Genomic DNA, 25,683 nt, shown 5'->3' on the forward strand with positions numbered 1-25,683 from the left:
GCAGAAACCCTTGGTTTTAGGCCAAGCAAAACCTGGCTGCTCCTTGGCCAGGCACCTGGAGCCAAGGACGGGAGAAGAGCCCTTTGTGCCAGACCAGGTCCCTCCCCACCCTCAGAGGGCATCCATGGACTGGCCTGGGTCCTGCCGAGGGCTGCCTCAGGGCCCCTTTTCCTACGGCTCCTGGTCTACCTGGGCTTCCTGTCGCCTTTCTGCATTTAAGCGCCCAGCAGGCTTCACCAGGCTCATGGCACACTCCCTCGATGCCTGCCTTGGCCCAGGGCCCCTGCTGAAGCATTTGTCAGGTAAGGGAGAACCCAGCCAGAGGAAACAAGTCCTTTTTTGCACCAGGAACCTCTGGCTGCAGGTTTCGCCTCAAGAGGCTTAGTCGCTCTGCTGAGCTTTGGTGCCATTCAGCAGAGAGGCAGGCGGAGAAACTGCCCACCCGATGAACATGCTACCAGCATGCAGGCAGGCAATGCTCCTGGAGTCAGCCGAAGAGGCAGGAAGCTCCTGTGAGCGTAGCGTCCCTTCCCCAGCAGCTCCTTCCCCACCCACTTTCATGTGAAAATGAGGCACCTGCTGATCGGTCCTTTCCGATCAGGTACCTGGAGCACAGAGACACATGAGCAGCTGCGGATAGTTTATTGCACAGAGGTGGTATCACTGAGGCAGATGGTGCAGTACAAAACTACTTAAGATCCCATCAAAAGCTATTGCAATTCTTGGTGTCCAGAGACGTTTATATACACATTTATATATTCACATACATGTTTTTATACACATTCGTACACATACCCTCTATGGAGGCCAAAGGCCCCCCCAAGAGCGTTAAGATGCACAAGCCCACTTTTCCTGGGGCTGGAGTGGTCTCTGCCTCCTGCCCCTCCAGCTTCCCTCACACAAACACAAGCTGGTGCAATCGGTCGCAGAATTCAGACATTCACACGCAGATCAACCACGAGGAAGTTCGTCAACTGTCCCTGATGCTGCCTGCCTTTGGGAACACGCAAGCCCTTTGGTCAATTCTGCCTGGAGATTTCCAAGGATGCTTCCCAGGGCCTGCTGTGGGCAGACTCCAGGCCTGCCTCCCGGCCGGGGCTCCTTATACCTTGACAGCAAGAGCTGGTCTGCAAAGAAGCCAAGGTTGCTGGGCACAATCTGGAAACAGGGAGGGTTGCCCTGAGTCAAAACTTCCTGTGCCAGGCTGGAGAGCAGCTAGTGGAAGCTGCCCCAACGAGTTGCAGCAGCCCAGCTGGAGCTCGGACATTCATGGTAATATTAAGGCTGACAGGAGGGGGGAGGGGGGAACTGCTGCGGAAGTGCTCTGTGGGTGAGGAAAGGCCCTAGCTGAAGTAGCTGGACAGGAGGAAGGGGGAAGGTGGGCCTCCAGGAGACCCAAAGTGCCCATGATAAGAGGCTGAGATGGCCAGGGAAATGCAACTCAGGAGGGAGCAGGAGGGGGCTCTGGGATCCAGCCCCTCCCCAAGCCTTGCGCGGGGGGGGGGTGCTTCCTCTACATGATCTGGCTCCAATGGTCCCCAAGACGATCACTCCATGCCATGTGCCCCAAGATTCTGTCCTTTCTGGCAGGCAGGATGGCTCTTCAGGCTCCTTCCAGACTGGCCTCACTCCTGCCCAAATCCCTCCGTCTCCTCAATGGCGTAGAGAAGCTTCTCCTTCAGCTGCTCATAACTCTTGTAGGGAGGCAAATCCAGGCGGTTGAAGCTGAAAGAGGCAAGGGCTGGTTGGCAGGAGCAGCTCTGCTCACTTTTTGGGGGGGGGTGTCTTACAGGTCTTGCCATGCTGACTCACCACGTGTGGCTTCGAGGCAGCCAGGTCTCCTTGCCAACTTTGTCAATGCAGAACTTTTGGGGTCCGTTGCTGCCTGATGGGGAGGAGCAGTGAAGGAAATGCACTGGGCACATCTGGAGAACAGGATGCCCGACATCCCAAATGGGCCCTGCTTCCCCTCATTCCATGTGGGGCAGACTTACCAATGAGCTCTGTGAATCCTCCAACAGGCAGGCGGCAGGTCCCTGTCACAAACTGGAGAAGCCGGACTCTCTTCTCGTTATCCATCTCCTTGACCACCTGCAACCACCAGATGGGAGAGGTGATGGTAGGTCTCTTGACCAGTCCTGGGATCACCTCCCCCACCCCAGCTGTGGACTCTCCCAAAGGATCCAAGGGTTGCAGAGCCCTCCTGGTCCCTCTGGCCACCCACCTGCCAGAACCACTGGATCTGCTTGCTGTTCTTGGTGTAATGCCTGTAGATGGTATTCTTCTGCCAGTCGCTCAGGTCAATTTCCTGCATGCCACACAGCATCAGCTGGGGGGGGGGGAAGCAGCAAGACAGCAAGACTCTCTCAGCCAGCCAGCTCAGCTGCCCAAGGAAACGGCAACAACTCGCTGACTGACGAAGCCGAGGATGCATGAATCAACGATGCTTCCATAATGCATTTGCAGAGGAATTCAAGGCCACCTGCATCGGCCTACTTGGATGGCGCACCGGCTCTGCCAGTGCTGGGAGCATGGCAGGAGCTGCCAGTCTGGCCTTGGGGGAGACTGGCCCTCCAAGGAAAGTTTGGAAGGCAACCTTGGGCTCAGTCCAGAATGCCCTTCTCATTCGGAAGAGATTTAGCTCATCTGACTGACTGGCTGCAGAGCCGGTTTGGTGCTGTGTGTAAAACATTGGCAGACGGTGAGCTCTATGAAAGCCAGCCACTCCCTCTCAGCCCCAGGCAGAAGGCAATGACAAACCACTTCTGCAAAGCCTGCCGAGAAAACCTCAGGGACTTGTCCAAGAGGCTTCCAGGAGTCAAAACCTGGGGCCCCAAAAGCCAAGCCAACCCCGACTGCATATCCGTAGCCTCCCTCGGTCAGAGGAGGCTGTGGGCTTTTGGCTTTTAGGGCCGGGACCGGCAGCTGTCCTGAGAGAAGAGCTAAAGGTCCCTGCTTCCACGTGGCGGCCTGCTCACCTCCAGCTCCTTCTCGTCAAAGTAGCGCAGCCACTCCAGGGGGGCCACCTCATTGAATCCATCCAGGAAGGCCTTGGTCTGCTCCTCAACACCCCGTGTGAACCGCCAGTCGGTCAGCAGCCTGCCAGGAGAGAGAGCCACTCAGCCACCCCAGCACCCCGCAGTCTTCTGCCTTGGCAAAACTCTCTGACCCAACTGCTTTGCCCTGTGGGTGTCCCCCTGACACGGTCTAAAGGAAGGGGCTCTCACCACCCCAAAGGAGCACGCAGCCAAAGCGCCCAAGCACTCTCCTGTCTGGCCTGAAGGCTCAACTCACATGATGTATTCCTCCTTGTTTTCCTCGGTGACCCGGAGGTTCTCCCCGCCCTCCTTCAGCTCGTGGGTGGTCACCTTGCCAAGGATTTCCATGTCCTGGATGAAGTAGAGCTCCAGGGCACACTCCTCCAGGCTGTTCTCCCTGCAAGCGCCAGAGAGAAGCTGGGGGAGGGGCTGGACAGGGGGGGCTCAAAACCCCTCCCACAAGGCACAAAGGTGCCCAAGTGGAACTTGTCATCAAGCCTCCCGAGATCACTCCCCATGTTGACTTTTAAACTGCCCCCTGACATCCAAAGCTGAACCCCAAGTAGCCACCCCCTTTATCCCCCTCCCTCCAGAAGAGCAGAACTACAGGAAGGTCCTGCCCCTCTGAAAACACTGATGGCGCCCCCTGGGGAGGGCCCGAGGTAATAGCAGCCCTCCAGAGGGGCCTCGGGAGAACTCACTTGATCCAGATGATGGAGTTGTAGAATTCGGGATCGATGGACTCCAGATCCTTGAGGGTGGGGCGCTTATTCAGCATCCGCTTGTAGAAGGGCAGGGTGAAGCCCGTGTCGATAAACTTGCCATGGTAGAGCGCCTGCAAGAAAAGGAGACCCCTCAAAGCATCACTCCTGTCCCCGAGACCCCGATTGGCGGTCCAGCATCTCCTGAGCAACAGCCGTGTCATCTACCTTGACATGGCACGGAAACATTGGCTGCCTCGGGATCGAGCCCAGTGCCCTCGCCAACCCAGCCAGGGACAGGGAACCCTGCAGTGTCCCCAAGTGCCGCAGGCCAGCTTGCCTCCCCCTCAAGCCCCCAGCCCCACTAATGTCATCCAGCCCATGGCAAGGGGTGCCGGAAGGTCTGGAGCGCTCCAGGCATTTCTGCAGCTGCCCACAGGGTGTGAGGGCGGCAGAGCCAAAGCTCCAGCCAGCACCGGAGCTGGGCCGCCTGACTTTGCAGCCCCCTCCAGAGCTGCAAGCGAGGAGGCGGGTGAAGAGGGCACTGCCCCCTCCATCTCTGCTAAGAAACAGTGTGTCGAGACAGTGATGCTGCATTTGGAGAGGGAACACAAAGGCCACCTGTCTGCGCCCCTTTGCCTCAGCAATTCAGTCAGCCTCAGTTATGCCTGATTTGTAAGCTAAAAGAAACAAAGCAGCCTTAAGCAGAGAGGGAATACTGATTTTTTGTTTAGAAAAGGAAATGTGTTCACTGCTACAAAATGTACTGTGTTCTTTTCCAGATTTTTTTTCTTTCCTTCCTTTTCAAAGCGCCCAGGTCTTGTAGCCCCTGCTCCCTCCCTCCCTCCCTTGCTGGCACTCAGACCCCATGACCTGACACCCCCTCCCCAAGAGGAAAGGAAGGCGGCCTCTACGGGGAGGTGGCCTCCCAAAGAAGGCTCCACGAGAGGGCAGACTGTGCTGGAAATGTCCACTTGGCACAGGTGGATAGCGTCTGGTGCCACCCTTCCGGACTAATAAATGGTATTAAACGGCATCAGTTGAGCCCCCAAAAGCATCTGTCTTTTACCAGAGTTGTGCCAGCAGATCCTGCCTCAGTCGGCTGCTCTAGACTAAGGCTCCCCCTTCAATGTTAGTTACCAAGATGGGGAGCCCTTTCGCTTCAACTGAAAGAGCTCCCCCTGTGCAAAATAGTTGCCTTTGGAGGCTGCTGCCCGTGCCCACTGGCCCACCTTTGCCCAAAGCCCTGAAGACAGGCGGATGCCTGGACTTTAACCCCAGCCAGCTGGACAGAACTTGGGGGGGGGGCAGTCTCTGTCTCCCCCCTCCCCGGAGCCAGAAGAGAGGGACTGGCTCACCATGGCGATGAAGCGGCCAATGAAGCGGAAGTAGGTGAGGTGGTCGGGGTTGATGGAGGAGGCAGGGTTGATTTGCAGGCAGTAGTTGTTCTTGGCGGCGTACTCAAAGAGGCAGTACATGGGGTTCAGCACCTCGTGGGATAGGAGGAAGAACCACTCGCTGGGGAGAGAGGAGCGGATGGTGAAGCTCCTTGCCCCCCTCCCAGCAGCCCCCCCCCCCAGCTCTCTCCCCAAGCCCCGGCTGCCTCTCTCGGTGCAGGCCCCGGCATCCCGTCCGTGGTTCTACCCTGTGGTAGAACAGCACCAGGTCACCTACCATAGGGTAAAACCACTGGCGGGACACCGAGAGACACTTCAGGTGCCCTGGCAGGGGGCATTGCAGCAGGCAGGAGTCTGTGGCTGCCCTGCTCCTTTCTGCCTACATCTTCCGCACCTTCCAGCATGACTGGATAAAGTCTCGGGGGGGGGGGGAATGTTAGACCAGAAGCTCCGCCCGACCCCCATCGTGCCCTGCCGACTCACCGGGCAATGCCCCCGTAGTCCAGACCCTCTTCCCCACGCATGATGATGTACAATCGGCGCCGCAGGTCGTAGGGCTTCATGTTCATGATCTGGAAAGAGAAGCCGCAAAGAGGATCAGATGGGGGAGGGGGTGGAAGGGGGCTCCCCCACAAAGGCTGAGCCTCACCTGCTGAAAGGAGTCCTCAAAGAGCGTCTGCCGCGAGACGCTGATCTTCACGTGGCTGGGGAGGGCGTTGGACTGTGAGGGAGAAAGGGCTGTGAGGGTCCTGCCGGCTGCCCTGGCAGCCCCCCTTCCCCAGCCGACATCCCCCCCCCGCAAAGGACTCACATGGCAAAGGAAGCGGAACTGGTGAAACTTCCAGCGAAAGCTCCGATCATAAGCGCCAGGGGAGCCCCCCTGCTTACTCCTAGGAGGGAGGACGGAGATGAAGGGTCCGCGAGCACTTGGGGTGCCTGGAGACCCAGCTGGCCAAACACAGCACAAGCTCCAGGGAGCCCCCCTGCTTCGCTAGGCCCTGTGGAGCTGCAGAGGTCGCAAGGCAGGGAGGAACATACCCAGACTCGAATCCAGGACGGGGGTCTTTGAAGGTGGTGGTGCGGGTGTTGTGGTCCACAAAGTACCGCACCCGCTCGCTCGTGTACTTCATCTCCCAGCCGGGGGGCAGTGCCGGCTCCTGGATCATCCTGGCCACGGGAGGGAAGGATGCCCATCTGGTGATTTGGCCACATTCCCTTCCTCCCCCCTGCTAGGTCCGTCCCGTCTCGAGGCCCCTCCCGGGGCAGGCAGGACATGGGGGAGAAGCACCCAAGCCTGGCTCTCCAGGCAGTGGACCAAGAGGGGCACCGGGGCTCCGTCCGGCAAGCCACGGAAGGCGGCTCAGGCGTGCTGATGTGCTACCCACCCCTGTGTGCGAGGGTCTTCCCATTGTGTGGTGCGGGTGTTGTGGTTCACGTAGTACACTCGCCCGTTGTCCTGCCGCTTCTCTGTAAGGGAAGGAGCGATGGGGAGGCACTTCTGGCCCCAAGGAGCTCCCTGGAAAGCTCTGGCACAACAGCCCCCAACAGCCTGACCAGGAGGGAAACGGGGGCTGCTCTGCGCAACCTTTGGCCTGGAGGGGGGGCTGTTCGAGGCCTGGTGCAGAGCCCTGCCCTCCTTTGGGCCCCCGGGCCCCCCTTGCCGCACCTGCATAAGACGGGTCCCGAAGGACTTCCTTCTCTACCCCCTATCTGAGAAGGGCAGGCCGGCCCAGGGATGGGCGCTCAACTGCCTAGTCCCAGAGAAAAGCTGGGGTGGGGGTGGGGGGGTGAGCAGAGAGCAGAGGCACCTGGAATGTACCGGTGGCCCACGCTCTTCCCATTGGGCTCAGGGTGCCAGAGGAACGAGGGCCGGGTGCTCACTTCCCCGGAGCTGCTGCTGGGCCCTCTGCACATGGTCTGTGGGCTCTCTCGCCACCAGAGGCTCAGGTCCCAAGGAGCCAGGCCGGGAGTCCTGCTGAGGGGCTTTCGTGGCAGACCTCTCCCCTCTCCTTTCCTCACGCTCTGAAGAGGCTGCCATTCTGCTCTGCCCCCAGCCCCGCAGCCCCCTCCCCGCCCTGCTCACAACACCCCAGAACAGCCGTTTGGCTCTTCGGCCCTCAGATCGGGGGCTCTCAAGCCTTGAAAGGCAGGGAGAAAAGCCTCATTGATAACCCAGCTGTATTTTGCACAACTCCAGGCAGCGTACAGAATGCTGTCGTGTCTCATCTTCCCCTGCGAGGTGGGCTGGGCTGAAAGGGAATGGCTGCCCAAGGGAGGACTCGCACCGAGAGCTTCCTGGACTCTGGTCCAGCTCCAAGGCAGCTCTCAGTAGGCTTCACTACCACAGGACTGTGTGGGTCACTCCTGAGCAGGTGGGTTCCTGGCCCCCTAGCTTGTGCTGCACTGCAAGGGCCACAAAGCTGCCATGAGGCCATTTCATCCCCCCCCACCCCCCAAGATTCCTGCCACAGACTTTGGGGCTCCCTCAGTCTCCATCTCAGCAGCGTCCCCTACCTGCACAGGTCTCAGGGGTCTCCCAGGCAAGCTGGGCTCATCAGAAACAGAGTTTTCCCCTTCCAACCTTGCCCCACAGGTGAAAAGGAAAGGGGTGAATGGAGGAATTCCAACAGAGGCTCCCTCAGTGCAGGAGACAAGAAAGTAGGCAGGTTTACATCAAAGGCAGGATTTGCATTCAGAGCCCAGAGCAGATTGCACCGGAGTTTGAAGTACTTACCCCAGCCAGAAGGAAGTGGGCCCAAGGGATCATTGTCAGCAGCCGTGCCAGAGGACTGGAAGGAGCAAAGCCAGTGCCAGGCCGGTAAGGCTTAGGGGCAGCCGTCGGTGGCTCCTCTCCCCACCACTGGCTCTGCCCGCCGTGCCCCTTTTGCCCAGGGCCTGAGAAGGGAGCTGAGTGGCATCTGGCGTGTGCCTGCTCGGGCAGCAGTGGGAGCGCCTCTGGCCGCGTGCTGGCTGAGGCAATGAGCCCCACCGCAGCCCCTCGGCCAGCCTCCTCCAACCACACGCAACAGGGAAAATATTGCAGGCCTTTCCAATGAAATCATTCCCACAAGCCCGCCACGCCCAGAGCTTCCTGGCTCGGCCTGCCGCCCACTGCCGCCTCCTCCCCCTCGCACGGGGCCGTGAAACCAGCGCCTGGGCGCGAGACAGGCTCGGCCTGAGAGGGCACATTCATGCCACCCAGACAGGCGTCTCCCCAGCACCCCCCCTCCGCCCAGGCCGGTACAAAGCACCTTTATGCAACTCCGGGCAAAGGGGCCGGGCCGGGAGGTGCGACACAGCTGCCAGCAGCAGCCGCCACAGCCGGTTGTTTAGATAGCCCCCTCCCCAGCTCTCAGCAGGGTCTCCGGAGAGAGCAGGCCTGCCAGAGTAGTCAGAGCTAGGAGGCTGAAAAAGCAGTTATTGTGCCCCAAAGGTGCGTGGGGCTAATTCCCACCCAGCAAAGGGGGGGGGGGGCGAGTCCTAGCCTACACTACGAAGTTGCACACAGCAGCTTGTTAGGGACTTTGCTGCCCAAACGCCAGGGGCCTGATCCTGACCACCCCAGCCCCAGGACTGTGCTGCCAACGAAGGGAACAGGAGGTGCCTCTTCAGAGCAACCTGCCCCCAGCATCCCTGGCCCTCCCAAACCCAGGGAATGGAGCCTTTCCTTTCCTACCTACCTACTTACCATCCTGTGCTGCTGCCCCTGCTGCCGCCTGAGGAAGAGTCAGTGAAGCCAGAAAGATCCCGGGATCCTCCAATCCCAAGAACGCCCGAGGAGACTCCCAAGAAGGGTCTGCCTGAACTGCGGGACCAGCCAGCCTTCCTTGGGACGGGTGTTGATTTCTGGCAGGGTCTTTGGCCTCGGAGAGAAAGAGGGGGCCCTGGGGGTGTGTGTGTGAAGGCCCCTACCTGGTAGAGGAATCTCTGGCTGAACTGCTGCATGGCACCTTGGAGCTGGTTGCGCTGGCTCTGCCACTGCTCGTAGGTGCGCACATACTCAGCGGTGGGGCGCTGCCACGTGGTGGTGCGTGTGTTGTGGTCCACAAAGTAATACCTGCCACGGGGGTCCACACGTTTCTCCCAGCTGCACATAAAAGGAGCCCCTCACCAGGTTAACTTGGCTTCCCTCGGGGTCCCCCATGTGGGTGGGCGTTCAGCACCTCCGGGTTGCTGGCCAGGGCCAGTGGGTGTTTGGAGAGAGGGCTGGGGGCCCAGCTTCCCTGGAGCCGGACTCCCCGGGGGCTTTGGGTGCCACGGGGGCATCCCTTGGGCCAAGCCCTGCCACTTGCAGTACCTACCCTGGTGGAAGGGGGCGCTCCCAGGTGGTGCTCTTGGTGTTGTGGTCCACATAGTAGACCCTCCCGTTAGGTAGCTCCCGCTGCTCCCACCTGTAGGCGAGGATGAGGAAGTGAGCGGACCGCGGAGACCGTTCCCAGAGACTCCTGGCTTCCCTCTCCTCTCCGTGTGCTTCGGAATCTCTTGGAAAACCAAGCGGGGCCTTGTGCGGACTCACAGCAAGTGCCTGAATGCAATCTCTGCTGCCCCAAAGGGGAGCCCCCTCCCAGGGAGGACAAAGGGGCACCTGTAAGCCAGCCACTGACCAAGCGCAGCAACCAAGGCACGCTTTGCTGGGAGTGGAACAGCCACGCTGAGCCCCTCTTGCCATCCAAGCGAGAGGCCGGGCCTTGCGCAAGGAACCGCAGCCTGTGCTGTGCCTGTGGCAGGCAGCATAATACGCCTTTGTGTGCACAAGAGACAGGGGAATGGTGAGCGGGCGCAGGCCCTGGGTCACTGAGGACGGCTGGCTGTCCCTGGACCAGACGCACTGCTGATAGGAACCAGATGCTGGGCTGGAGGGCAGGAAGTGGGGGCAGCCAGTAAGTCCGCTGGGGAGGGGCCTTCTCTGCAAAGCCCAGTTCCAGCACTTGGAAGCCCTCCCCCAGGCCAAGGGGGTTGGGCAACGCTGAGCTCCGGGCCGCTGGAGAAGAACAGAAGGCAAGCACAAGTCAGGGTGTGAAGCCACTGGGGACTCCCCCCCCCCCGGGGGGAAAGGGGATGCAGGGACTGCACACGGGAGTCTTGCCCCCCTCACCACCGCAGCCGAGCCCCAGACGAGGCCTGGGATGAAAGAGCTTCTGAGAGGCTGGGATTTTTCCAGCATCTGCTGAGCCAAACACAACAGGGCTCACACAACTACACAAGAACGCACTGAGTACCTGGCGGTGACACACCCACCCAGGAGACACCGTACTAAGAGCCCTTCCATCAGAAAATGCGGGAAGCCTCTGTGCTGGGGGTGTGTGCACAAGAGCCCCCTATGGAACGAGGCCAGAGCCCTGCGCCAGACTGCCGGCCTCTGCTTCCAGGCCAGGCCTGCCCCAAAGCCCCCCCGGACAAACCCAGAGATGCTCCCTCCCTTCTGGCCCCTGGCCCCTTACCCAGCTGGCAGAGTCTCCAGCGCCTGGACTGCCCCCTGGGAGGCCTGGACGTCTGGGGCTGGTTCCTCTGCCTCTGGGGGTGGGTGAGCCACGCTGGGCTGGGGGGATGCCTCCAGGGGCCCAGCCTGCTGCTCCTCAGTCTCAGCTGCGGGGTTCTCGGACTCTCTGTTCACTGCAAAGACAGAGCCCCTCCTTTGGCTCAACAGCACCCTCCTCCATGCTTTCCCCACAGTGGCGCAGATGCCCCAGCCGCCTCTGGGGGCTGCTGAACCACAATTCCCAACAGCCCCGGCCAAAGCGCAACATCTGGAGCCCCCCTCGCCAGAATGCAACTATCAATTTAGGGGCTGCTGGACAGGCATCACCCCTCTGCCCAGGCCAACCTGCCCTGCTCTGGCTGCCCTCCTGGCCTCTGCCCAGCTGTGGAGGCTGGATCTTCAGGCTCGGGCTGTGCTCCAGGGTGGCCACATTCTGCCTGGGGGCTTCCGCTGCCAACCTGGGTGCTCTGGGGAAGAAAGAAAGGGAAGATCACCACTGACAGCCTGCCCCCCCCCCGCGCCCACAACTGCAGGCCTGCTCACAAAGAGGGGCTGCCACTGCACCATTGGTTTAGTTTCTGTGACTCCTGGGCAAGAGGGGAGCTGAGCAGAGTGCCCGGGAGGCCACCTTGTGCCCTCTGGGGGTCTGATGGGGCTCCTTTTGGGAGTGCCAAGGCTTAGCAGCCTCAGGAGATGCTTGGTGCAGAGGCCACCGTTCTCCTGCCGGGCCCCAGCATCTCACAGGGGCCTGGGAGGGGCCCAGCTGTTTGGTATGAAGAGGTGGGCTGCGTAGGCCCGGCTCAGAGCTGGGCCTGCTGGGCACCCTCACTTGCAAGGACCACTCAACGCTCCAGGGCGGAACTAGGGAGGCCTCTCTCTGGGAACTCGAATTCCCAGAATCTTCAGCCAGGTGGGCTCCAGAAAAATGGGCTGTCCCCTTTCCTAAGGCACTCACAGAACCATGTTATAAGATTGATGACAAAGATCAATTAATACAATTACAGTATAATCAACTTACTGACTCACCCGATGGGGGTGGTATGATCCCACACACCCAAAATGCCCTGGAACTAACACCAGGCTGGGCACGGGGAAGAGGAGAGAAAACTGCAAAAGCTGCCCACAAACAAGTGCAGAAGGCTCCCCCTGGCATGCTGTGCAAGGCAGGAAGGCAGGTGCCCCCCCCCAGCTTCCAGACACCACCACCCCGGCTGCTTCCGAAGGACAACTGATTGGCAAATGGTTGAATGTAGCCTTCCTACGGGCTCCGAACTTGGCACCGTCTTTTAATAGTTCATGGAAGTGAACCAAGGCAGTCACATGGCAAAGCTTACGGAGCTTAAAATAGGACCAGGGAAATGACATGGGTGTTGCTGGGGGGGGGGCACTGGGCCCACAGAGCCAACAGGCGGGGAGGAGGGGCAACCACTGGCCAGGAGAGCAAGCCAGGCCCTCAGTTCCCCCATCTCAGTGCTTGCATGTGGCTCAGAGCCATGATGCCAGAGGCCCAGGAAACACAAGGGCAGAACAGCGAAGGAGCCAGAGCAGCAGGGGCTGTGTCACCCATCTGCAGCTCCCCTCCCAGACCCGGTTCCTCACTCAGGAAAGGTGCAGTGAATGGAGCAGTCAGCCCCCACCCCACACACAAAAAGGAGTGCCCCGTTTGGGGAGGAGGTCATGAACCGCCCTCCCCCTCCCGGGAGCATTTGCTGCAGCCAAGTGACCCACAGGGAGCAGTAGGGCTGGCTCTCCTCCCCCTGGAGCCCAAGGAGCCTTTAGGCAACTTCTCCACCCTTGTGGAGCTTACCTGGACCAACCACCAAGGCCGTTTGTGCTGGAGGCTTCGGGCCTGTTCTCCGGGGATGCAGCTGGGCCCACAGATTCCCTCCCAGTTCCCTGGGGCCCTGAAAGAGCAAGAAGCTGGGAAACGCACGGAGCCAAGCCTGGACAGCATCCTGTCCCCCCCCTCCTGCCCCAGGACTGGAGGCTTGCAATAGAAGACAGGCCTGGAGAAAAGGTTCAGGATTCTCTGGGGGGCCCAGAACAATTTGCAATTGGGCTTAGGGGATTTTGCCTAGGGCGGCTGCCTGGGTTGATGCTTTCTAACAGGCCTCAGAGCCCATTCCCAGAGGGCACCAGTTGCACTAGCAGCCCCCAAACGGTCCCCCCTCCCCACGGCCTGCTTGCCCCAGGGCAGGAACATCTGCCCACCTCAGTCTCCGACCAGAGGCTGCTCCTCGCCCCCAGAGGGCTTGGCTGGTGGGGCACAAGGTTCCAGGGAACAGCCCGGGTACTGCAGAGGGAGGCAGGAACAGGGAGGGCGACCCATCCCAGGCAGCTCCTGCTTGCTCACCTTCGGCTGCTGCGACGGGGCCATTAGGCAGGCTGCCCACCTCAATGCCAGGCCCATCCAGAAAGACTGTCAGCTCGCCGCCCGAGAGGAGACCACCTCTGTTCTCTGCCTGCAGGTTCAAGGTCATCGGCTTGTTCTCCACTGCGAGGGCGAAAGCCGTTGCCCATCAGCACCCACAATGCCTGAGCCGGCTTCACCCCAGGGCTCTGCTCTCATCGGGCAGCTGGTTCTTCACCCTTACTACTCCCGCAGGAGCCACTGCCTCCCCATCGCCTCCTGTTCTGGCTGCATCCCCCTTCTGGGGCCAGCAGAAGCCCACCTGCTATTTGAGGCCGAACTCCAACTCAAGACAGCCTGCAGAGACACCCCCACACCCCCCACTAGCCTGGTTTCCAGAAGGGAGCCCAGCAGGCCCCCTAGACATGTCTCCTTTTATGCTGGGGGAGATGCCCCATAAAGACCTTCGACTTCTGCTCTGTCCCACCTCAGCAGTCCACTTCCCCACTGCTGCTTCCCAGATATCTTCCCCCCCCCATAGATGACAGTCCCCCTCTCCAAGCAGAGGACTCAGCGCATCCCCTCCTAAGAAAAGCTCCACTTGTGCGTCCCATCAAGGCCAGATCCCCTTCAGTTATCCCATGGGGCTTCCCCAGAGAGGGTCCCAAAAGCAGGCTGAGCCTTGAACTGGCTTCTGAGTAGCAGGGCTTCCCTTGGCTGGGACTCCTATGGGGGGGGGGCAGTAGCGGGCAGTAGCCACAGCGGGGGGGGGGAGGTGAGCATGCCAGCTGCCTCCTGAAAAAGGGTCCCCGATGCACCTCCCAAGGCTGACTGAGGAGTCGGGGGTGGGGGAGAGGAAGAGACTCCAGAAAAGAGGAACGGAATGGAACTTGGGGAAAATGCTGCTTACAGAAAGGAGGTTTGGTCTAGAGAGAAATGGAAAGAGTCTGAATTTTGGGCTGGGGGGTGGGGAGAAGTAGTTCAGTGTTTGAAAAGTGTAAAAGGGCCTCAGAACTGCAACTAATCACAAACTAGTACATAAAAATTGCCAGAAAGGAAAAAAAGAATTTTAGAACCATAATTTCTGCATGATAAAACATGGCATTCTCTTTTTTTAAAATAGCACTCAATTCTCTTCTGGAAAACTGTTTTCAGTGTTGATTCTATATTTTAAGATCTGGAAATCCAGAGAGGCTCCATGGAAAAAGATGGAAGTAAAGGCTGCATGAGTTCGAGAAACAGCAACTGAGCACCTCCTTCCAAGTCCCGAAAGGCTGAACAGCTCTGTGTGTGCAGCGAGAGAGAGAAGGGCCCCCAATACCCAGTTTTCCACGGGGTAGTCCTGGTGGAGGGGCTGCCCTCCCTGGCCAGGACAGCCTCCACACCAAGCAGCAGCCTGCAGGGCTGGTGTCTGCGGAGATAAGGAAGCCTTGCTCAGTAGCCTCCCCCCTTGCATGCCATCACTTGCACCGGCTGGAGCTAGAAAAAGGGGAGGGGGGGCTGAAAGAGGGTTCTCAAAATATCCCTCAATACAAACTGAGAAGCAGGACAGGCAGGACTCTGTCTCAGCTCTTCATTAGTTCACCCACAGAGCTGACTGGGTTTTTTAACTCCCCCCCCACCCCCCAATACACCACCCGCTCCAGGTACAACCACGATCAGGAAATCAACTGCTCCCCCCCCCCCCAGCTTTGGCACAGGGCCTCCTCCCAGCCCAGCTGCAAAACACCGCTGGGGCTGGGCTCATCAGGCCAGGCAGGAAAGGGAGACCCCTCCCCCTTAAGGTTGGAGAGCAAAGAGGCCCTTGCAAGGAGGTGCTGGAGGGGCCTGGATGTGTTCTAATCACGTCCCCTGCTCAAGCTGCAGAGGGCTGCTGGTCTCTCTCCACCCCTCCACCCCAGAAGTGGCCAACGGGCAGCCTCGGACTCAGGAAGAGTTGCTTCAGGAGGGGTGATTGGCAGGGCACAGGGCTCAGCAGGACCCCAGGAAGGTCTCTTCCCAGCAGGGTCAAAGGCAGTTCCTGGGGGGCTCTGTTGCCTCAGAGTTTGGCCGGTTTGGTCATTGCTTAAAGAAGGATGGCCAAGCAGGAGATCCACCAGTGGTCAGTCCACCCACAAGTCCGCTCTTCCCATCAAAGGGCATCTCTTGGGCAGAGCCTGGCAAGAAGGAGCGGAAGCAAGGGTGCTCTTTCAGAGAGGACCAATTGGCTTCCCCCTCCTCACTCTCCCTCACTAGGATGTGAAGTCCATTGGCTGCTCCGTTCCTGGGGTAAGCCAGGAGGAAGCATCAGCAGGTCCCTTGGGGCATGCAGGCGATGGAGCAGCCAGGCCTCCTCCAGGCCTCCCCATCACCCAGCATCTCGCCTATTCTGGGTTACAACAGCTGGGGAAGTGTCACCCCAGAGCCCCGGGGCCCAGCTGCAGCGTTCAAAGCCTTTCCCTGCAGCTGAGGCCAGGCAAATTCCTTTCTCCTTCTGTATCCATTTGCTCCCCCAAATTGCCTTTCACCTTATGAAAGGAGCATTGTATCCACAGAGGACGGCAGCTCAGGTGAGCAAGCAGATGGCAAAGGGGAGGCTCACCCCACTATTGCCCTCTGGCCCCAGCCACTAAGGGCGCCTCAGGCAGGGTGGCCCCCAAAGGCCCAGTGCTTCCAAGGGCACACGAGGCTCCCGGCTCAATCCGATGCTGCTGCCCCAAGTGGTAGAGATCTCCAAGTTAGCAGAACCAACACCGCCAGGCCAGAAGATTGGAGCCCCCACTCCCAGCTCTCCCTGTTTTCTTTCAGCACAGCCCCACTCAGGAGACTGCTTCCTCTTCATGGGAGCCAAGGGGCGGGGAGAGGAGCTGGGCTGAACAGACCGAGCGCTGTGCTGCCCCTGAATGGAAACCTTTATGCACCACGGCTGCGAGGGCCACCCCAGTAACTGCCAAGGGGGGCAGCAGATGGCCAGCAGCCAGAGGAGAGATGACCTCCATTTCAGCAGCTGCTGCTGCTGCCATTGCCCCACTGTGGGCCTAGGAGGCCGCCCAGCTGTTCACAAGGTGGCCTTGTTCCTTTCCTGGCTGGGTGTTTCTGCTGCCAGGAGGCCCAGCGAGGGCAGGGTTCAGTGGAGCAGAGAGATACCTTGCCCCTTGCTCTGCTTCGGTATGCTGGAGAGGCTGACGGACGCCACTCCCAGCAGCTCATTGCGCAGGGTGTGACAGCTCCAGAGCTTCAGATCCAGGTGGCTTTGAGAAGTGACATTCCTGAGGGAGAGAAGGATGGGGTGTTGAGCCCCTGGGACCAGGCTGACACGCAAACCATTAAAAAACAGGGGGAAACCTAAGCAGGACCCAAGAGCAGCAGACAGAAGCACCCAGCGTTCTGCTCTTAAGAGCAGACCAACCTGGAAGCAGCTATAGCAGAGGAATCACCACCCAGTCCTCCTGCAGATCTGCCTGGCACAGCCCCCAGCCCTTGGTCAGCAAGGGGCTGCTTCTATGGTAGGCAGCCCAGCTGGAGCAGGGATGTACAGCCACCGGAGCAATGCTGTCCGCCCCCCCCCCCAAACGGCTCAGGGCCCCGGTCCTTACAGCACCAGGCTCTCATTCCAGAGCAGCTCGGAGCTCCCGGTCTGCTTCCCTGTTTTCTTGGCCTCGTTGGCAAGTCCATCTGCTACTACCTCCACAAAGGATGTGATCCGAGACTGGCGGCCCTGGGCCTTGGGCTTTGCTGAAACAACTGTGGGAGGAAGGGGTAGACATGACTGCCCACACTCATCCCGACCTCTGCTCATCCTCCCCATCAACAAGGCCACTCTGCACACAGCAGCATTCATCCTTTATGTGCCTGGCAGGATCCGAGGGCCTGGGACACGAAAGCACCAACTTCTGTTTCAAGTAATTGAAAGTGTTTAGGCAAAGCTTCACAGGTGCAAAGCAACTATCGCCTCAATGGGCCACAACACCCAACTGAGGGAGCTCCCTCTAGGCACCTCACATTTGGAGCCAAAGCTCCCTGGAAACCTCCAAAGTGAGAGTTGGGAGGGAGGGCATCAGGGCAGCACCAGTGGCTGGCCAGACTGTGGGGGAAGCCGCTGGGCTTTGGGAGCCCCCTAGTGGCACTCAGGGGGCATGGGAAGCAACTGGCCAGCCTGAAGGGGCCACCCAGGCAGGTGTGGAAGGCGAGAGGTGTGCCGAGGGGCTCCCCAAACTATGCTGCACCTGCACCAGGCTGAGTTCCTGGATCCAAAGGACACGGAGTTAGAGGAAAGCCAGGAGCGACTGAGGTTTTCAAGGCAACGCAGGGAGCTTTGCAGCTAGATTATGGCACCTTAAAGGGCTGCACGGAAGGGAAGGGGCAGACCCCAGGAAGGCCTAGGCTGGGCAACCCGAGCTGGAGTGAAACGTCTCCCTGCACACAGAAGCCATTACAGCGGCTGAATCCGGCTAGAAACCCTCAGGAACAGTTCAGGAACCGCTCCTGCTCTTAGGAGGAAAACGGCCAGGGGAGATCCGGGGGTCAGAGGCAGAGCTCCGGCCTGAGCGGGGGTTCCCCCAGCAGAAAAGACGGCAGCATTTCCCCTGCCCGTTACAACCGGGGGAGGAAGAAGGCTGACACCCTAGCAGGCCAAATCTGTTGCTGCCTACGAACCTTGGCCGGGCCGGAGACAAGCCTCCCTTCCCTCCCTCCCTCCCTGCCTCCCCTGGCGGAAAGGGGGCAGCTACGTGCGGGGCTGGGGAAGGGCAAAGCGGACCCACCTTTCACAGTCAGCGGAGATTTCTGCCCAGGAAGCCCCTCGGAGGCCATCTCATCGTCCGGACCTGCAAGGCGACAGCGGGGCGCTTCAGCTGCAGGCTGGGCCGGCCGCAGAGCCTCCCCCACGGCAAAGACAAAGGTCCCGGCGCGGCCGGCAAGAGGCGGCGGCGGCTACGGGCGCTCCGCTTGGCCCGCCTGGGGTTGCGGCTCGGGCGCCCGGGGATTCCGAGGCGAAACAGGCCCCGCCTGGCTCTGCCGGGGCGAAGTCCGGAGAGGAGCGGCCCGGGGCGGCGGGGAGCGGGCCGCGGAGCAGGGGCTCTCCTGCCGGCCGGGGCCGCCCTCAACCCACCTGCGGAGCGACGCGGCCGCTGCGACCTCCGGGCCCCCGCGGGGCTTCTGCTGGGGATTCCCGGCGCGGCTCCCGAGCGCTTCCGCCTCTGGAGCCTGTCACGTGACGGCGGGTCACCCGGGCACGGCCGGACCAGCGAGCGGAGCGTGGGGGAGTAGAGCGGCCGCATGAGTCGGGGTGGGGGTGGGGGCACCCGGAAACTGCGGCACTTCCTCCGGCGTCAGTGCCTCTCTAGCGCGCGGCTGCTCTCTGGCAGGGCTCAGGATGGCGCCCGTGGAGCATCTCGTGGCCGACGCCAGCGCCTTCCTGCGGGGGGCGCCGCTCCAGGTAGCCAGGGCGGGGCCGCCGGGGGGAGGGGGGAGGGGGAGCCCCCCCCGTCTAACCCGCTGTCCCCGCAGGAGATCGGCAGGCGCGTCTACACCACCCGGGAGGTGCTGGCGGAGATCCGGGACCGGGCGGCGCGGCGGCGGCTGGCGGGGCTGCCCTTCGAGCTGCTCCTCCGGGAGCCCTTCCCCGAGCACGTGCGCCTAGGTGAGTCCCCTCCCCTCCCCTCCCCTCCCCCGGCCCGGCCCCCCGCCCCCCGTCGGCCCCCAGGAAAGCCCGGCTCTCTTGTGCCCGCAGTGAGCGAGTTCTCCAAGCAGACGGGCGACTTCCGCAGCCTCTCCGCCGCCGACATCCAGGTGCTGGCCCTGACGCTGCAGCTGGAGGCCGAGCATGGCGACGGGCGCCCCCTGCGGACGCAGCCGCGGCCCCAGGTACCTCCGGCCTGCGAGATGCTCTGCTTGTGCGAGGCGGGGGCTCGGTGGGGAAGGGGACGCTGAGCCGGGCCTGCTGCCCTCCGCTCAAGACTTGCACCCGGTGCCGTCTCTCCCTGCCCCGGACTCTGCAGGTACAGCTCAGCTTAACAAACCGCCACCCTGAAGCACCGGTTGATGTTCCTGGCTTCCACGTTCCCCCCAAGGTAATTGTGGGAAGCAGCCACGCCGGGTCTGGCGTGGGGGCAGAAGGGCTGGGAAGCAGTTTCCTTTCTGCTGATGGCTGTGGGAAGGAGCAGTGCTGGCCTGGGTGCTCAGCCTCCACTGGGAGCCTCCTACTAAACCTTCCCAAAGACAAGAGGCTGGAAGATTGCAGAGAAAGGGCTGCTTCTTTGCCAGTTACTGGGACAGCTGCTGCCTTGACTGACAGGTGCCCTGGGGAGGCTGCTGCACAGGCCCGGCATCAACTGAGATTCATTTTGTTTTTTTACTTTCAACCCTGAGACAAAATGCCCAGGGAATGAGAGGATCCCTTTGGAAGCAGAAACAGATCCAGCAGATCCTGTAGCACTTGCAGAGACTGAGTTTTCTTCTTTCCTGTTCTGGAGGAACCCATTGCCTAACATAGAGGAGGACCTGGAAGGCCTGTTGGTAAGAGAGCCACTGCCTCCCTTCCCATGACTGGCACGCAGAGGATTCCTTGACTCAGTGGGCTGGACAGAGATCCTGTCCAATTATTCCATCCTTCACAGAAAGCAGACCCTCTTCTATTGGAGGCGAAGGACCCTGAAGGCCAGGAGAGTAGTGAGGAGGAGAGTGGCAAGGAGGAGGGCTGGATCACGCCGAGGAACATTGAGCAGATCCAGAAGAGCACTTGCTGGGGGAGTGAGCCTGCCAAGGTGCAGGTTGGCTGCGTCACCACTGACTTTGCTATGCAGGCAAGCAGGCGAGACCAGGCAGCCCCCTGTTTACCCCAGTTGGGCCTTGCCATGTTCTGATCCCCCATGACTTGCCTTTTCCCTGTCCCTCCCAGAACGTTCTGCTGCAGATGGGGCTACATGTGCTGGCGTTCAATGGTCTCCTGATCCGGCATGCCCGCAGCTATATCCTGCGTTGCCATGGTTGCTTCAGGTATGTGGTTTGCAAGCGCACAGGCTGACTACTGGCTGGGACGCCATGGGGCATTCATGGGGCTGATGTGCTGCTCTCTAGGACAACGTCAAAAATGACCCGGCTTTTCTGCCCCCACTGTGGGAACAAGACGCTGAAGAAAGTGGCCGTGACAGTGAAAGACGATGGCAGCTTCCACTTGCATTTTTCTCAGAACCCCAAAGTCCTGAATCCACGTGGCCTCCGGGTGAGTGCCCCATCCTGGTGGCCTGCTTCTGCCTGCCCTTTCCCCTCTAGCGGGGGCTGCCAATGCTCCAGCCGGCCTCTTCTCTACCACCCTCTTCCCCCCCTGAGAAGCGCTGGGCTGGGAGCAGCTGAGCTACTTTAGGCAGCCATTCCCTGCTTGCCAGCCCCAGGCCAGAGAACCGCTTGGGCAAATCAAGGCTGCTCAGGGCCTCTGCAGCCCAGGGAAGGCCATTGCCTCCAGGGAGGTAACGGCCTGCCGGGCTTGTCTCCACAGCACTCCCTGCCATCTCCGCAAGGAGGCAAGCACGCCAGTAACCCCCACCTGACAGAGGATCAGCGCTTCCCCCAGCAGCGGCTCTCCCGCAAGGCCAGGCAGAAAACCAATGCCTTTGACCCCGATTATGTGGCTGGAGTTTCTCCCTTTGCTGAACATGACATTCACAGCCGGGCAGCCAATCTGCAGATCCGGGATGCAGCACTGGGTGCGGGCAAGAGGCGCCTGAACCCGAACATGAGTCGCAAGAAGTTTGTGAAAAACAAGTGAGGGAGAGAGGCCAGATTCAGCCCTTTGGACATGGGTGAAAGGGCTGTTGTGAGGCAATCCAAAAAGGGCTGCAGGAAAAGTGTCTTTTGGAGAAAGTTGACTTGGACTCTCGAGAACCATAGCAGCAGTATTTGGAATAAACCCTGGCTTTTCTTCAATTATGGCTGTTTTTTAGATGTGGAGAAAATAAATTTGGCTTCTTTCAAGTGATGCTTGGTGTAGCTGATGGAAACTTTTCCCTACAGAGACCCTTCCCTAGTTTCCCCTCTGGTTAGACAGCCCAAGGAGCACAGAGGTCCTACATTTTCCTTCCTTTTTTTCATCAACCACCCAGAAAGGATTTGGATGGCTGGAGATGGGCCAGTTTTGTGCTACTTTTCTTCCAAGATGCTCAAGGTAAGCTCCCAAATGCTTCACCGTAGCCGTTCAAGGCTAAAGTGTGATTCATCTGTCAAACGTGCATCTTGGCTTTCCTAACATTAACTGATGCCACCAAGCTTCCTTTGGGGTTCTGGCTCTAAGCATGCATATGATGAAACAATCCTTCTGGGAGACTCAGCAAATTTGTTTATCCTACAGTGTTTGATTTTGTCCCTCGAGAGATCACTTGCAAACTAAAGAAAGGAATTAAAACTTCTTCTTCCAGCAGGGTTTCCTGTGAAAAAGAATAAGCGTGCTGTATTTCAGCAGCCACAGGTAGTTAAATGCACAGAACCTGGAAGAGCTAGTGTGCTTTTCGGAACATGCTAATGCCCAGTTGCCTGGGTTGGCGTGCTGGCCTTTGAACTCCGCAACCCCTTCAGCCCAAAAACCAAAATGTTGCCCATTGCTTTTCTTCTGACTGGGGTCTCGTGTGAGCCCAGGCCACAGAGCCCACCAGAATTGGCAGCAAAACTAGTAGGGCTTTGTGGAGGCCACTCCATCCTCCTAGGGGTCTGCACTGCTTTGGCTCCTTTCCTAGGACCCACCCTCACCAGACAAGTCCAGCAGGGTTTCCTGCCTTGTGTTCTGAAATCTATATGGAATAACCTATATGGAAATCTGGCAGCAAAGGTCTCTGATGTCTTTGAAGCCGCTCCTGCATAACTGGGTGCGGTGTTTCAGTGGGTTGAAGGCTATGAGGGCCAATGGGTGGGGCACCCAGAGCTGGCAGGAAGCCACCTGTTCGTAGTGGACAAAGGCCCTCTGGGGCCCCTTCTCCTGTTGTGGATACCAGCACGGTTGCCACCGGGGCCTGCAGTCCAAGGGGCCCAGGGGAGCCGGTGCCGCCTTGTTTTAATGCTCCTGGAACTGCTCCTTCCATCGCAGCTGCCCCTCTTTGAAGGAGACAGAGACGGTGGGACTGCTGCTGGGAGCCAGAGATAGAGGCCAATTGGCAGTGGCTCCCCAGCTTCTTCCGTCCTCGGGGAAAGGCGTCCTAAGGCCGGGAGAGCAGCACTCTTAGCGGGACAAGGGCCGGCAAAGGGGCTGTCGACGCGCCCTCTCCGGAGACCTCCGGGACGCCGGCCGCACCCACCGAGTGGCCACGGAGGGCCGGGGCTGGGAAGGGGCCTCCCATTCCCCGACGGGAGGCGGAGCGAGGCGCGGTGGGGATCGCCGCCCCCAAAGGCCAGCTTCGCCCGCTGGATCCCGAGGCGCTGCTTCTCTCCGTCGCCGGCCGCTGCTAGAGGCGCCTCCTCGCTCGCTCTGCCGCCGCGGTGCCCTCGATCCCCATCCATGGCTGGTAAGTCTCCCTCCGGGAGGGCCCCCTCGGCCAGCCGCCGCCCCTCCGGAGCGCCGGGTCGGGAGGGTCTGGCCCGGCGGGCTCCTGCTCTGCCCGGGGCGCCGCTCCTCTGGTTGCTCGCGGTGGGAGCCGAGCCAGGCGGCGCCTTCTTCCTCCTCCTCCTCCTCCTCTCCCGGCAGCGAGACGGGCGTTGATCGTGCTGGCCCACCAGGAACCGGGCTCGTTTAACCACGCCTTGCAGCGGGCGGCCGTCGAGGCGCTGGAGAGCGGCGGCTGGAGCGTGGCCGTCTCGGACCTCTACGCGCAGCACTTCCAGCCGGTCCTGTCGCGCACGGACTTCGCCGGTACCGCCACCGCCACCCCCACCCCGGCCGCCCCCTTCCCGGCCGCTTTATCCGCCGCCGCCTAACCTCCGCTCGACCCCCGCAGGCGACCCCGACGACCCGCGCAACCTCAACTACGCGAAGGAGGCCGGGCTGGCCTGGAAGGAAGGCCGCCTTAGTAGCGACATCTTGGGCGAGGTGGACAAGCTGGCAGCCGCCGACCTCGTCATCTTCCAGGTGGGCGCCGCCTGCCCGCCCGCCCAAAGCTCGGTCTTTGCCCCGCGCGGCTAGCGCATCTCCTGGCTGACGCTCCGGGGGGAGCCGCCGAAGCCCCAGGCAGAGCGCTTCGCCGAGCCGCCGCCTTTCGGGTTGGGAGGGAGCAGAGCCAGGCCAGCGGGGGCCCGGACGGGGCTCCCTGAGGCCCTGATGAGCCAGACTCTGCTTGCCTTCCAGTTTCCTCTGCAGTGGTTTGGCCTCCCAGCCATCCTGAAAGGCTGGTTCGACCGGATCCTCATCCAGGGCTTCGCCTACTCCTACGGCGCTATGTACGATCAGGGGCCCTTCCAGGTAGGCGGCTGCGGCTGGGGGGAGGGAAGTGCCGCTGGGGTTGCTTGAAGGGAGCCGGCCGCCTTGGCTGGGCAGGGGACCAGGGAGCAGTTGCACTCCCCACCCTAGATTGAAATGGGGGCCGGCAGGCGGGCATCCGCCATGCAAACCCAACTGGCACTTTGCTGCTGCCGCCGCTTTCTGGCCACCCCAAAGGGTGCCTCAGTGCCGTCTGTTGCTAGGGGAAACATGGCAGAACCCCCCCTCCCCTGGTCTGGGGTTGGAGCAGTCAGGCAGCAGTGGTGGTGACAGGACCCTGCCGGTCCCTCTCCTTCCTGGGGAAGCCGGGCCTGACTGTGCTTTGCTTGCCTGCAGAAGAAGAAGGCTGTGCTGTCCTTCACCACTGGCGGGATGGACTCCATGTACACCCCAGCAGGCATCAATGGAGACATTAACATCCTGCTCTGGCCGATACAGGTGAGGGCCAATCTTAGCAACAGCTCAGTTCCTGGACTGAGGATGGGGAGGTTGCTTAGTGTCTTATTGAAATGCCGGCCTTGGGAGTGTCTCTTGCATTTCTAAAGAAAAGTTTGTGTGCAGTCCGAAGTCCCAGGAGGGAGGGGCACCTTCCCAAGAGCAGAGAATTTCTGGTATGCAGGAAGAGGGCAAAGGTGGACACGCATGCACCCCCCCCCTGCATTTCACAAGGTATTATCTAGTAGTTATGCAGGCAGTTGATTTAGTCTCTAGCAAGTTTATAATATTTTATAACTGTTTATAATGAAATAAACTACTCTGAAGTAACGGAACGGCCTTGTGCTGGCCTTGGTTCTGTGGACCTGGCAAGGCGTTCAGGGTACGGGTGGTTCCTCCAAGACCAAATGCCAAGATGGTGCATTTGCCTGGCTCCAGGCAAGCATTATGGCCCTTCTGGTTCTTACCCATGCAGAGTGGCACCCTTCATTTCTGTGGCTTCCAAGTCTTGGCTCCCCAAATTGCCTTCAGCGTCGGTCAGCACACTCCAGAGGACGTCCGCTCCCAAATCCTGGAGGACTGGAAGAAGAGACTGGCAGCCATCTGGGAAGAAAAGCCTCTCAGCTTTGCCCCAAACAGCATTTTTGAATTGAATTTTGCTAAGGGGTTTGTGCTGAAGAAAGATGTCCAGGAAGAGCAGGAAAAGGAGAAATACGGGCTGACTGTTGGCCAGCACTTGGGGAAGCCATTCCCACCAGACAGCCAGGTCAAGGCCCAGGAGAAGTAATTGTCCCATTGGGAAGCTGTGTAGGATTGCAGTGGCCATGAGCCCACTTCTCCCTCTCCCCTGCAGGTGCAGGGAAAGGGGCTTCTCCTCAACGGGGCCTTGCCTGAGTGCCCAGCTAAGGCAATGTCGGATCCTTTAGGCAGGTTTTCCACCCAACTCTATTCTTTCTCTTAGTGGTGTAATTGGGGCTTCGATTGCCTTGAAGGGCTGCCCGCCAATGGGACCAGAGAAGTCTGCTAGCATTGCTTCAGCATTCGCGTTGCCTAAAACCTGGGGGCCTTTTCTCTTTGCATATTTAGAGTGCTGTCAGTGCCTGCTTTTTAAATCCCAAATCCAACTGCTGAGACTAATCTGTCAGATGTTAGGTAGGAAGTGATCATTGCCCCTCCCTTTCTGTCTGTAAATGTTCTTAGTGAAATAAAAGCCCTGAATATGTACGTTGCACCAATGTTCTGTGGTTAATTTGCCAGACTGTGAAAGAATATTATGCACTCCATAATAGCTATAGGTAGTCCTTGATTTACAACAGTTCATTTAGTGACTGTTCAAAGTTACAATGGCACTGAAAAATGTGACATGACCGTTTTTCACAGGACCCTTGTAGCATCCCCAGTCACGTGATCAAAATTCATACTTGGCCAGTGATTCATATTTATGACAGTCGCAGTATCCTGGGATCATGCAATCCCCTTTTTCAACCCTCTGACAAGCAAAGTCAATGGGGAATCCAGATCCACTTAGCAACCATGTTACTAAGTTAACAAATGCAATGATTCACTTAATAACTATGGCAAGAAAAGTCGTGAAATGGGGCAAACAAATGTTTCACTTAGCAACATAGGTTTTGGGCTCAATTGTGGTTGTAGCTCAAGGACTACCTGTACTGCCGTTTTCCAAATAAGCAGCTTACATCGAGGTAACCTGATTCGCTTTCATTCACTTTTTCTGCAGTTGTAGGTTGTTTTAGAAATGGCCATTGGCCTTGCAGAAGAGACACGTACAACTCAAAAAGCAGAGTAAAGCAAAGTCCCTTTAGTTGTGAGAGACACATCAGGTCGACTGACTCAAGTTTCAGAATGCAGAATTAATAGAGGATACCAATGCAGTGGTGAGATTACACT

At 59.5% G+C, this 25,683-nt stretch overlaps 3 protein-coding genes across 10 annotated transcripts; 2 read left to right on the forward strand and 1 right to left on the reverse strand.

Annotated features, from left to right (window-relative positions):
• Nucleotides 1-627: 627 nt before the first annotated feature.
• WWP2 (WW domain containing E3 ubiquitin protein ligase 2) lies at nucleotides 628-18,256 on the reverse strand. 7 transcript variants are annotated; one of them, XM_087877065.1, is made up of 24 exons: nucleotides 18,055-18,256; nucleotides 17,708-17,770; nucleotides 16,541-16,688; nucleotides 16,092-16,213; nucleotides 12,969-13,077; nucleotides 12,423-12,519; nucleotides 10,961-11,082; nucleotides 10,578-10,749; nucleotides 9,438-9,527; nucleotides 9,049-9,223; nucleotides 7,871-7,925; nucleotides 6,522-6,603; nucleotides 6,175-6,303; nucleotides 5,948-6,026; nucleotides 5,786-5,857; nucleotides 5,620-5,708; nucleotides 5,098-5,257; nucleotides 3,740-3,873; nucleotides 3,295-3,435; nucleotides 2,979-3,099; nucleotides 2,225-2,308; nucleotides 1,995-2,091; nucleotides 1,813-1,885; nucleotides 628-1,725 (listed from the first exon to the last, which is right to left on the reverse strand). In XM_087877065.1, exons 4-24 carry the CDS (start codon nucleotides 16,152-16,154, stop codon nucleotides 1,626-1,628), a joined length of 2,244 nt encoding a protein of 747 aa, XP_087733191.1. In that variant the 5' UTR covers nucleotides 16,155-16,213; nucleotides 16,541-16,688; nucleotides 17,708-17,770; nucleotides 18,055-18,256; the 3' UTR covers nucleotides 628-1,625. The 7 variants fall into 7 exon arrangements, with proteins under 7 accessions (XP_087733191.1, XP_034282609.2, XP_034282606.2 ...); XM_034426718.3 differs by having other exon boundaries at nucleotides 2,225-2,329; XM_034426715.3 differs by having other exon boundaries at nucleotides 2,225-2,329; nucleotides 12,969-13,109; nucleotides 18,055-18,252.
• Nucleotides 18,254-20,919, forward strand: NOB1 (NIN1 (RPN12) binding protein 1 homolog). The gene is made up of 9 exons (XM_034426719.2): nucleotides 18,254-18,381; nucleotides 18,453-18,585; nucleotides 18,676-18,809; nucleotides 18,944-19,015; nucleotides 19,314-19,460; nucleotides 19,562-19,747; nucleotides 19,843-19,940; nucleotides 20,022-20,166; nucleotides 20,440-20,919. Exons 1-9 carry the CDS (start codon nucleotides 18,319-18,321, stop codon nucleotides 20,707-20,709), a joined length of 1,248 nt encoding a protein of 415 aa, XP_034282610.2. The 5' UTR covers nucleotides 18,254-18,318; the 3' UTR covers nucleotides 20,710-20,919.
• Nucleotides 20,920-22,039: 1,120 nt separating this feature from the next.
• Nucleotides 22,040-25,004, forward strand: NQO1 (NAD(P)H quinone dehydrogenase 1). 2 transcript variants are annotated; one of them, XM_034426722.3, is made up of 6 exons: nucleotides 22,040-22,432; nucleotides 22,612-22,776; nucleotides 22,862-22,992; nucleotides 23,209-23,322; nucleotides 23,677-23,778; nucleotides 24,251-25,004. In XM_034426722.3, exons 1-6 carry the CDS (start codon nucleotides 22,426-22,428, stop codon nucleotides 24,560-24,562), a joined length of 831 nt encoding a protein of 276 aa, XP_034282613.2. In that variant the 5' UTR covers nucleotides 22,040-22,425; the 3' UTR covers nucleotides 24,563-25,004. The 2 variants fall into 2 exon arrangements, with proteins under 2 accessions (XP_034282613.2, XP_060538426.2); XM_060682443.2 differs by having other exon boundaries at nucleotides 22,298-22,431; nucleotides 22,608-22,776.
• Nucleotides 25,005-25,683: the final 679 nt, after the last annotated feature.

The sequence above is a fragment of the Pantherophis guttatus genome, chromosome 11 (assembly GCF_059756535.1).
Source record: "Pantherophis guttatus breed Tessera chromosome 11, ASM5975653v1, whole genome shotgun sequence".
In the NCBI taxonomy this organism is placed as follows: domain Eukaryota; kingdom Metazoa; phylum Chordata; class Lepidosauria; order Squamata; family Colubridae; genus Pantherophis; species Pantherophis guttatus.

Coding starts and splice junctions, on each gene's coding strand:
- NOB1 (XM_034426719.2), top strand. CDS start 18,319: ATGGCGCCCGTGGAGCATCTCGTGGCCGACGCCAGCGCCTTCCTGCGG. Junction 19,016..19,313: donor GCTTCCACGTTCCCCCCAAG/GTAATTGTGGGA, acceptor TTCAACCCTGAG/ACAAAATGCCCAGGGAATGA. Junction 19,941..20,021: donor CGTTGCCATGGTTGCTTCAG/GTATGTGGTTTG, acceptor GCTGCTCTCTAG/GACAACGTCAAAAATGACCC.
- WWP2 (XM_034426715.3), bottom strand. CDS start 18,223: ATGCGGCCGCTCTACTCCCCCACGCTCCGCTCGCTGGTCCGGCCGTGC. Junction 11,083..12,422: donor GGCCTTGGTGGTTGGTCCAG/GTAAGCTCCACA, acceptor TTTCTTCCCCAG/AGCACCCAGGTTGGCAGCGG. Junction 3,100..3,294: donor AACAAGGAGGAATACATCAT/GTGAGTTGAGCC, acceptor CTCTCCTGGCAG/GCTGCTGACCGACTGGCGGT.
- NQO1 (XM_060682443.2), top strand. Junction 22,777..22,861: donor GTCGCGCACGGACTTCGCCG/GTACCGCCACCG, acceptor CGACCCCCGCAG/GCGACCCCGACGACCCGCGC. Junction 22,993..23,208: donor CCGACCTCGTCATCTTCCAG/GTGGGCGCCGCC, acceptor CTTGCCTTCCAG/TTTCCTCTGCAGTGGTTTGG.